The following is an 11,134-nucleotide window of genomic DNA, read 5'->3' as shown; positions in this document are numbered from 1 at the left end:
GTTACTCTGTCATGTCAACTTGGCCAATGTCCGCCATCTTGAACTCACTCTTGGGGTCAATAACCCAAATATAATTTTTCGCTCAAATTCACTTTAAACAATAATACAAATACCAATATCTGTTCCGTGAAACCTAGTTGAAAGTTGTTATCACTTTGATTATTCGTTCAACTCTATATTAGGCCCAGTTCAGACGCCGAACTTTTCATGAGCCGAACCTAATTCCTTGAATTAAGTACATGAATCAGTTGAGAACGGCTGCTTCAATTTGGAACTGCTAAGCCGTTCTTTCCGACCGGCTCAGCCGGGAATTTCGGCCTTTGGAACGGCTTTGATTCAGACGCCGAACTTTTCATGAGCCGACGAACCTAATGCATAAAGTGTTATTAAATTCGGCGTCTGAATCAAAAGGCGGAATTTTTGTGATCTGAGCCGACCTTAATTTGAGTTAAGTTCGGCTCATGAAAAGTTGGGCGTCTGAACTGGGCCTTAGTTTAAAGATTCAGTTTAAAGATTTAAACGATTTTTGAAACACAACAGTAACAGTAACATAGAAAACATGTGCTATTGCAGCAATCCCTTTCTTGCAAAATGATTTCTAAACAATTGAAAACTAATTTAAACGTAATAAAACTTGTACAATAGTTTTCTCATGAGGACGTTTGACTGAAAAATACGTTTTGCCTATAACTGTGGCTATGTTACTTAGATGCGGACTTGTCCAGATTCAAGCACGAATAGAGCAATGCAAAGGGAGCAACGTGGAAAAACGCGCTTATCACATGATGACTTGCGAAAATTTGCGAAACTGCTTCTGACATATTTAGTGGCAATACAGTGAACGTTTTATGGAAGTATTTCTCATAACATCTTATAGGCCGAAACGTCTGAAACCCAAGTGCGTTCTAGAAAACGTACTGAATCGTCCTATTGAAGCGTCGCAATTGCGATTGTGCAATATTTCGTAATAGATTTGGGATGCTTCGACTCCATTTACTTCCCACAACACGTCACAAAGGTAACGTAGAATCGCTCTCCACTTAGAAATGAGATGAAAGCAGTGCGAGTAGAGTTTATATAATAAGTGGAAAGGAACAAATTGTTGGGTTATGTCCACATTATACTAAAAAGGTTTGTAACATAGAAATAAAGAAATGGCGACAACCAGCAAGCAATTGTTCACGCTAAATCGGATAGGACTTACACCATAAAAGACTATGGCATGGCGATCCGGCGGGTTACCTGTTGACATTACGCGCTTGAAGCGGCGCGAAGCGCTATCCCATACAAGGTGGTACAAGACGTTCACTTACGGCACAGTGGCCTTCTGGCAGAAAACCCAGCTAAAATATGTTTGGAAGAAAGGCATATGGTTTTGCCTCACAAATGCTATTTAGTATAGTGTAAACATAGCTTCTGCCCTTAGAAAATGTATCAGCAAATGAGGAAATCAGATGAAGCTAACCTCCTGCATCGAATCTCTTCAAAACCAAATAACCCACAACAGAACACCAGCCATTTCTATGAACTGCAACTGATCACTGATCCTCAAAGAAATAAATATTTATCACTTCATCGCATTACAGTGTTTAGATCATGAAAATAGAATGCGTCGCAGAAGCGACAAACTTAAGCTGGAAAATCATGTAAAATTTTGACTCCATTTACAACAAATATATATGGCTGCGAAATGAGGTAAGAAGACTGGAAGATGACGAAAATGTTTTAACAGAGTTTATAAAATTTGAACTTTGATGAAATTTTCAAGTGCAAATTGAGTGTGGTCTGACCAAGCTTAGTTCAGGATAAATTTGATGTCTACCTTTTTAAACCCTTTTGAGTTATTGTCAAAGCATTGAGGCGAGTAAAGGGTGTGTGCCATATCCTTTATTGTGGTTTTATTAAGCCCATGTACTAAATGTAGTATTGTGATCCTAACAGAACAATCTAACACATGGTTGAATCATAATTCTTGAAGCAGTTTCTAGAAATATTCTCGTGAAAATTCCCTTTTTCAGGAAGCTGCCCCTTTTGGATTTTGAAGCTGCCACTGTCATCAAGTTGTTAGTTTTCTCTTCAGGGACTTTCTTTTGACTTTTAACTTTTCTTTCATTTACAGAGTGGAACAGAGCATTGTGGTGAACCTGTTGGCTTTTGTTTTCCTGAAGGTTTACCTGTCAGTCTTAGCAGGTAAACATTGAAATTTGTGTGTTACGACTAATATTATGTCATTATGATCTTACACTTGCAAATTTCTTTTTATTCTTCCATCACATTGAAAGTTACCTATCGCAAATATTTAAAATATCATAAAATTCTAGATATAAGACCTTGGTTTCAATTCTTCAAATAATTCTTAAGGGAACTGTTCTCGTGAGGGGCTGCATTATCATTACAGGGAGTCTCGCGTTTTAAAACTGTTTCGGTTTGAGAATAAAAAAGCTTGAAATACTGAACAAACAGCTCACAACAGCTAAGCCTAACAGTCTCAGAATTGAGGGACTTATATTTGAGAGAGGGAGGGGGTTATATTCGGAATCGTTTGGTACTGTCATTAAATGTAGATGTAAATAGCTTCGCCCGCACACAATGTAAAGAGTTTTCTTTTGCTCGAAAACTATCAACCTACTTACAAACTTATATCACTCGCAAAGGTCAGAATGTCCCATATTACTGATGCTATTTGATAACAGAACGGGTTCCTGACAACCTTAAATATATAAATGTATATTCACGTTCTGGCGACTATGGTTACGGCCCGGACGTTCAGTAGCTTCAACAAGGCAGACCCGAACTTAATCGTCCAGCTACTCTAACTAATGTAATATAAATGGCAAACTGATAAGTCGTTGGTTATTATGACTAGCCAACAAGTGTATCTCCAACTGACTGAAATTTATTTATGAATAATTATGAAAGCTTTTCCCAGCATTTTGTTAGTTTGGTTCATGACCACGAATTCTAAATTTCTTCATTTTGCATATTACAGATTCAGATGTAGCTACACGCTTCTACTCAACTCATAATGGTGGTCTCTTCCAAAGGAAAAATGTTATTCATACCATTAGAGAAAAGGAAAATTTAAAGAAAAAGTTGAGAGTTTCTTCTCCATTAGATAACACCGGGTTTGTCAGACGATTGACAAGAAAAAAGGCCATTAGTGAGGAAAAAGCCAGAAAGCATTCCGCCGTCGCCAAAGGCGATGGGATTGTCGAGGAGGAAACAAATGAAGAACAGCATCATCCAAAGAAAAGTGAAGGCCTTGGCCATAACGCATCAGAAGGATTCAAAGCTTCTCAAACAGCACGTCTACTGGCTGATTACGGAATATTAGGGATCTCTGATGACGAAGATAGTGCTAAATGGGCAGCTGACGAAATAAGAAAAATACCATTGAAAACCAGTAATAACAAACTGTCTCACCAAATCCAGAGTAAAGAAGCTATCCAAAATGATGTGAATATTACAAAAGCCACGTTTCAAAACAAAATTTTTTCTCAAGTTGGAAAAACCAAGGCTCAAGCAAATCTAACTTTGGAGGATAAGTTGCACATAAGCGATATCATTGCAAGCGAAACTAAACCTGGAAATCTGATTCAAAATGCAACAAATAAAACATCTCCCGCAAGGTTCCATTTGACTGGACAATTATATGCTACAATTAATAAAATAAGAACTCAACCGTCTCTGACACAAGGAAATGGAACAAAAGGTCAAAATGGCACCTCTGGTGAGGTAAAAGTAGCTGAAACAAATAACAAAACTACACAAGGCAATACGCTAGGAAATAACACAGCTAATCTAGAACAAATGACGACAGGTGTAAAACTTACTTCTGCAGGATTCCTATCACAATCAAACCAGACATCAAACAGTGAGCTCCTTTCTTATAAATCTGTTCCTACAAACAACAAGAGTACAGAGGAAGCACCTTCGTTGTCTATCAATGTAACCAGCTTAAGGATAGGGCAGTCGTTTGACTTACAGATGCCGACTTCAGTATCATCGAAAGGTACTTACCAGGATAATCACTTCCACATACCACCACAAGAGGGTTTGCAGACATCCGAGAAACATTTAACAAAAGAGTTCCAGAAAGGATCCAACAATAGCTACTTTATTAACCAAACGAGTAATAGAGTAAAACCGGCAGAGCAAGCACAAGGAAGAAAACCTTACACCCTACTACAAAAGCTTAATTCAGATATAGTAGCGGCGAGAGCAGAGCCTCTAATAACTAACGTAAACTCTGGAACTGAAGTAACTGATGAAGCATTCCGTGAAGAAGCACCGGCTGGTAGAACATTTGCAGACAACGTCCTTGAGACAACTAATAGTCAAGCTTTACTCAGTCGAAAGGAGAATGGTGATCAAGGTATGGAACGTCAAACTGAAATCCAGCAAGATGAAAGTCTAGCAAGAGCTCTTAACGCATCATCAGTTTCGTCCATTATCTTCTCTGCTAACCAGGCTATGTTGGACACCGATAAGGAAGTTTTCTCGAAGAAAAGTGCACAGGGGAACGTAGATTACAAAGAAAAAGAACACAGGAGTAAGCGAAGTAGTTTTTTCCACCATTTGGCTAAACATCGGAGTACAAACGACTTAGCTTTGAAGCAAAAACATAAAAAACTGTATCATAAAGCCACTGCACGTCAAGTAATCAATCTTGGAAACCATTTTCTATGGTTTGGTGGCCAAAGTTCAGCTGACGCTAATGGCTTTCCAAGACACAATACAGCTGCAGAAAATTCCGAGTACAACGTTAATAGTTATGCCTCAAACTTCCTCAATTCAGGCAATGACAACGACGCACCCAGTGCAACAAAAGGGTATAAAGCTCTGGAAAACGCCCTGAGTTCTATGGAATCCAACCAAGACCAAGTAGAACAAGGTGACTCCGAATTTCAATTTGGTATCCCCTCAGGCAACAAGAATTGGCAGGACACGAATCAAGAACAAACTCCAACAAGTGTTGTTATTCAAGATGATGCAGGAAAACCGGTATATCAGGGATTGGTACACATCTTGAAATTAAATCAAACGAAATCTAATGAAAATGTAAGTTCCGAAGTGGGAAGCCAAAATGAACATGCCTTCAATGGTCGAGAGAACAAAACCACAAACAAAACCAAGACTCATTCCCAAGCTGATTCACCCGGAAACGAAAACATTAGCAACCAAAGTGCAATTACCGGTTTTGTCAACTCATTGAAACCTAACGCCACTAGTCAAAAAGACAGCAGGAATGAGGAAAATCAAACTGAAACACAGAGTAACATGGGATCCACAGTTCGTGAAGAGGGGACAAATTTGACCCTATCCAAGGAAACTGGTGTTAATCAGTCTGCACACAAACAAAGTTCCACCCAACAAATGCATTCTGAGTCTCAAGACGAACAAAAGCTATCAAGTGAGTCACAGTCAACAGAATCGCAAGATTCGAATACAAAACAACCATCTGCTATAATAAAACAACTAAGCACATCATCTAATGAACCAGAGACGTACCATGTCATAGTGAACGATTCAGGAAAGAAAGTAACAAACTCGAATGGCCATGTTACCGTTATTATTTCAGGCCCGACTGCAAAGCAAGCTATCATGCCCGCTGAAAATACTTTATTGATACCACAAACCGACAACAATGCCTCATCGTCTGACATTTTGTCTAATAACGATCCAATGTCACTCTTTAGCAAAGATCCAGACGCTACTTTACAGCCTGACCAGGTATCACACACTATCACAACTGGAAATCAAAGCATTACATCTCAATCCACACAATCTGCAAACAATGCCTCACAAACGTCAAGCAAAGCTTATGGACCTATGTCACTTTTCAAGGAAGATGCTCTTTCAGCGTTAAAGATTTCTGAAGGAATTGAGGAACAACACCGTAAGGGACAAATGCGAAACGAGAAACCCTCGTCTGAAGAAACTTCTCGAAATAAAACTGACACTACTGACAGTACAGAATCTCCAATGCACCAGGGACACCATTTTGTCAACATCGGTCAGGATCTTAAGGGCGGGGTCGATGGTCTTCAAATGGAAGAAGTTTCCCGCCCTGTCATAACAGAAAATCAGCAACAGGAAAAGGAGAATCTTCTTATGGAGCCAGCTGGTGGAGGATTTCTGGAAGGACTGGAAAAGTCTATTGCAGAGCAATCTCAAGATGTTCCGACCTTGAATATCGTCTTAGATCCGACACAAAAAATTGGTGGATCACTCTCGGTTGGTGGGAAAGTAGTTCCAATTACTTCAACGAAACCAGAAAGAGATTCTACAAAAGTGCAAAAACAGCGCTTAGATTGTCACGCGGACCCTAATAACGGAAAGACAACTGTGACAGTTTTGACATGCCAAAAGAAACACAGACTACCAAATATCCCTCAGTTCTTGAGTAAAGAAGCTTATTTTGACAACCCAAAAATGAGTGGAAGCCCCTCTTTACAGCTAGATCAGGTAATGAATGTCCTCAATGATCAGGTGAAGGCGACTATTAACAAGGAAATGAAAACTGAAAGTAGCGACATTCAGAAAATGTTAACAGGCATGACAATACCAAGCAGTACTCTTATGGATGTTGATGAAGCGTATTCTGAATCAGAACCTCCTCAACGATCGTCCGTTGGACCAGACGAGTCCTACACCTCACCACCAGTAATAGAACGACAACATCGCCTTCATCATCGTAAGATGCGTCATTTTGGATTCCTCCCTCATTTTGGATTTCCCAACCATTTTGGATCTCCCAACCATTTTGGATCTCCCCATAGACGGCATTTCTGGGGATACCATCGGCATACCAACCCTTTAGTGGTAATGGCTCATAAAGACAATGATGAAGGCTACTGGGATTACCAACACAACATATTTATCCCTCGTGCGTTCAACCAGGAAGACGACGATGATGAAGAGGAAGATAAAAGGGAAAAACATTGGGCTCCGTTGGCTCATCACGGTAACAGGAGAGGCAACTGGCTCATGGCTCATCCACCATTTCATCATCCTCGTTTCTCTTCCTTCAGACAGCACGATTTGTTTAATCTTCGTCTCCCTACTATTTTCGGAAGATCAGGACCTTGGAAGACTTCTCTATTTGACAGGCAAGAGCAGGGTGCCAAGAGAACAGCGGTTGTGCATACGACGGTCAGAGAAGATAGAGACCTGTGTAAACCAATAATCGAGGGCCCATCACCCCCTCTAAAAGGTGAATGGGAGTACTTAGGAAAGGTTCTGAGTAGCTGTCCGTGCAGGTTAAGTGATACTGAGTGGTGAAGAAATTAGATTAAAAAAGCTACAATTAAATATTGATCAACCGCCCAACAAACATGTACCAAAAAGAAATTTGTCGATTTTATGACTTATTTGGCTAGAACATTATGTTTAAGAATTATCTGTCTTATTTCAGAGCTCTTGTTGAAGAATTAAGGAAATGTTTGAATGTTTATGCGTCGAGTGATACAACACCAGATCTTTAATTTGCCCGTTAAAATAGACCTGAACAAAACAACTAAACTGAGTTAAACGATTCTGCAGAGCAAAGCACGCGCAGAGCAAGTGGTTTGAAATTTAGTGTAAGACTATAAGGATGGAAGTCGGATTACTGCTCATTAAATCACGATAACCATTTCTTTGAAAATTGGAGTGTAGAAATCATTATTTTATCCCTTCTATCAAGATTTCTTTACTTTCAATCAAATTGATAATGGTTTCATGTTATTTAATGTACGCTCCTGGTCATAAGTAAATAAACATGACTTATCAGCCCGGACTACTGCAAGTAACCCCATGAGAAGATCTTGCCTGCAATCCTGCTTAGATCTGTATATGATGTAGAATTGCATGCTTTTTGAAAAATCAGGGGACGCTCCGTAAAACGTTCTTCTGTTCAACCAAAATAGTTGTTATTATGGCATTATAGAATGTTAAAAGTATCAGATGTTTACTCTTAGGGCGCCCTAAAAAAACGGTTGCAAACCTTGAGCAACTTAGCATTTAACTAACAAACCGATGCCTTGATAAGAAAACTGACAAAAATTGTTAGTTGTACGATTTGCCGGAATACATTTGAATGAAATTGAAAAAAAAAATTATTGTACGTTATTGCACATCACTTGAATTCTACCAATGACTTGATGGATCAAATGGACGACTTAATAAACGACTTAATTTACACGTATCCGTATAAATCCTTTTCGATTTATTTATTTATATTTAAGGAAATAAATATATTTTTCTGCATGGATTATATAGTAAGATACTCCTAAAAGCTATGTACAATACCATAGGATATGACGGATCCTTGAAGCTACACAGCATATAAATAACAACGTTTGAATTGAATGTTTCGTTAAAAATTATATTTGATTTTTCCTGTAATAAAAATCACCGAAACCCTTACACGTTGGTATTATCACTAATTTCTCTTTATGTGTTACAAAAATTTTATAACACACGATAAAAGAAGCTGAGGGCGTAAGGCCCCATCAACGTACTTCCTTTTAACTGATTTCTTGTAAACCAAGAGAAACATACGGAGTCATTAGCTTCTCCTTTTTGTCAGAATGTTTTCCAGTAAGTTTGTTGTGCATCTGACTTAATCATGAAAATATTGAGGCGGCATTTTTAAAAATCTGTAATCATGTCCTATTTTCATTGTAAGTATTTAGGTTTGGTGATAAAACCAATTTTGTAAACATTTAATTGACTTCCAGATGGTGCATCCCGTCCGCAAAGGCCATAAACGTACGATTACCAACGACTATGCCAGATGGTGTTGAAAATAATTTAGTTAATAAAGGGGAATGGTTATGAAGCCAGACAAATTTCTTTGTTGTATGTTTTTTCTTACCATTTTGGCCTTGACCGTGCACAGACCACAATAGATTTTGAAATGTGTTGGAGCAACCGACCAATAGAAACGTCACTGTTAAGATATTCAGCTGTAGTGTGAACTTTAAAGAAAGGATTGTGCACGGTCCACGTTTATTCTTTGCTACCGCAATCCTTCTCCGTTTGTTGCCTCATGATATGGCCAATCAATTCAGTGACATCTTCCTTCGGACATCCTCACTGAATTTTCCCACTCCAGCCATGTGAAAGACATCCTGGTTTGAAGATCTTTCTTGCAACCAAATATAGAAAAAGTTCGTCATAAGCACCTGCTTTTAAAAGTATTAGTAGTTCATCGCTTTCATTCATCTAAACTTTGTTCACCTCCTATCACTGAGCTCTTGTGATTCAAACAGTTTCCAATCTCTTGGAAGGTCTTATTGCTTTGCTAATTTTATTTTGGAAATTCCTCTCTGAAAACGGTTGCTCCCAGATGAAACTGCACATGTTCTAAGTTCTTCAGTTCTCTGTCCACTCACTTCAATGGTCATTCTGGTTGTGAAACTCATCGATACCAATTTGTTTTTGTCTATGCAATGCGTATCCTTTAAGTGCAAGTTAATGAAGCAACATCATCTCAGTGCAAAGTCCGGATTACCAGTCCTAGTAGTCCCAACATACTGTAGCCCCCTTCCACCCCAGTCTTTACTTTGAAAACGCATCCACTACGGAGCATTAAAGGCGTTGTATGGTGCCTTCATCAGGTGCATTGTCTTGTCCCCCGTATACCGAGCGATGCTATTCAGTCCGGCCAAAGTTACAGTAATATGTATGGAACGAAACCTGACTAAATACCCATTATTACGAACACTATGGACAAGCCCAAACTACCTAGATAAAACGAATAAATGTTTTCACGCGACTGAACTGACTAAACATGGAACAAATTAGCCGAGATGTCAAGGACGTTTTTTGTTATGTGCTACAAGAAGGCGTTATAGTAACACCTGCGCCGCGTTTCCCATCCTGTTCTTAGAAATTAAGTGACTTATCACTGCTGGCTATCCACTGGGTTTGTAAATACTACAACAACTATTCCAGCGCCTCAGTATCGGTGAGTAGGGATAGATATTTACATCTCGCCGCTTTTTAGCTTGGTATATATTCACCACTATGTATCCACCTTCACGTCGGTGAATGATGGCTAATTATTCCAAAAGGGAGGGCATATCCGCACTTGACAACACTTGCTTTATTTTTTGGTCAAGGTTAGCAGTTTTTTTCCCGAGTTAGACCTAATCCGGGGTTTCAAGAGGTTTTAAGATACTTGAACATTCAGATAAAGGAAACCATGTGTATTCAAACCTTTGTGAGCGCTTTCCAAGAAGTGTATGAAGCCGTTGTGTACCATCGAAGTATCTCTCAAAGTGGATTAATATCCAGCGTCATCTTAGACGCGAAGACAAGATTCGCGCTCCATGTTTTGAGATATTGTGTACCGTTCTTGGGTAAAGGCTGACTGAGATTTCAAGGACCTTATACACTCCACTCATGCATTTTTCTGGTCAGACAGCATAGACTTACCGTTCATTACTAATAAAGCCCGATTCAAACGGCGTGCATTGCATGTGTCGAACGTAATTCAGCCGTACGTGCTAGACCAAAATCAGTACCTTAAGGCAGCGCATACATTTTGCTGATGAATAATTATCAGAATCTATGGACTTTGTTCGGCACTGTTGTTTATGACACTTCCAAATCCATTTCCGAAATCGAATCAAAGTTGAATTCTGACCTGAGTCAGATTTGTAAATGGTTTCGCTTTAACCAATTAACATTTGACATTAAGAAATCCAAGTTTATGCTAATTGGTAGTAGCGCTAGGCTTAACAGAGTAACATCGCTCACTATCTGTTGTGGTGGAAATCCCCTGGAAGAGGTCTTACTATAAAACGTACACTATCCTGGGACCTCCATATGGAGGAGTTGCGACGCAAGATAAGTAAGAAACTAGGCCTTTTACGTCGCATTAATTTATGCTTACCTCTTAGCGCTAGGCTAACTTTTTTAAAAGATAGCTAAGTTCTTCCTCTTTTTGTTAACGCAGATTTGGTAACTCTACCCTAATGGCAGACTTACAAGTACTGCACAATAAGGCAGCCCGTATTATTTTACATTTCTGTCCGCGCGCTCCTGCGAGCGATGCTTTAGCCAGACGGGGAAACCCTTAGCTGCCGCAGAGCAGAGCATCGTGCAGTTTCTTTGTACAAGTCAGCTAGCAACCTCTTTGAGC

The 11,134-nt window shown here is 39.3% G+C and overlaps 1 protein-coding gene across 1 annotated transcript; it reads left to right on the top strand.

The window, feature by feature from the left end:
* Positions 1 to 1,587: 1,587 nt before the first annotated feature.
* On the top strand, positions 1,588 to 8,407 carry LOC146488583 (uncharacterized). The gene is made up of 3 exons (XM_085118669.1): positions 1,588 to 1,695; positions 2,120 to 2,190; positions 2,990 to 8,407. Exons 1-3 carry the CDS (start codon positions 1,691 to 1,693, stop codon positions 7,282 to 7,284), a joined length of 4,371 nt encoding a protein of 1,456 aa, XP_084974795.1. The 5' UTR covers positions 1,588 to 1,690; the 3' UTR covers positions 7,285 to 8,407.
* Positions 8,408 to 11,134: the final 2,727 nt, after the last annotated feature.

This window comes from Pavona decussata, unplaced genomic scaffold, assembly GCF_977016875.1.
Source record: "Pavona decussata unplaced genomic scaffold, jaPavDecu1.1 SCAFFOLD_9, whole genome shotgun sequence".
Lineage (NCBI taxonomy): Eukaryota > Metazoa > Cnidaria > Anthozoa > Scleractinia > Agariciidae > Pavona > Pavona decussata.
The sequence above is the reverse complement of the archived record's forward strand: the minus strand, read 5'-3'. Positions and strand labels throughout refer to the sequence as shown.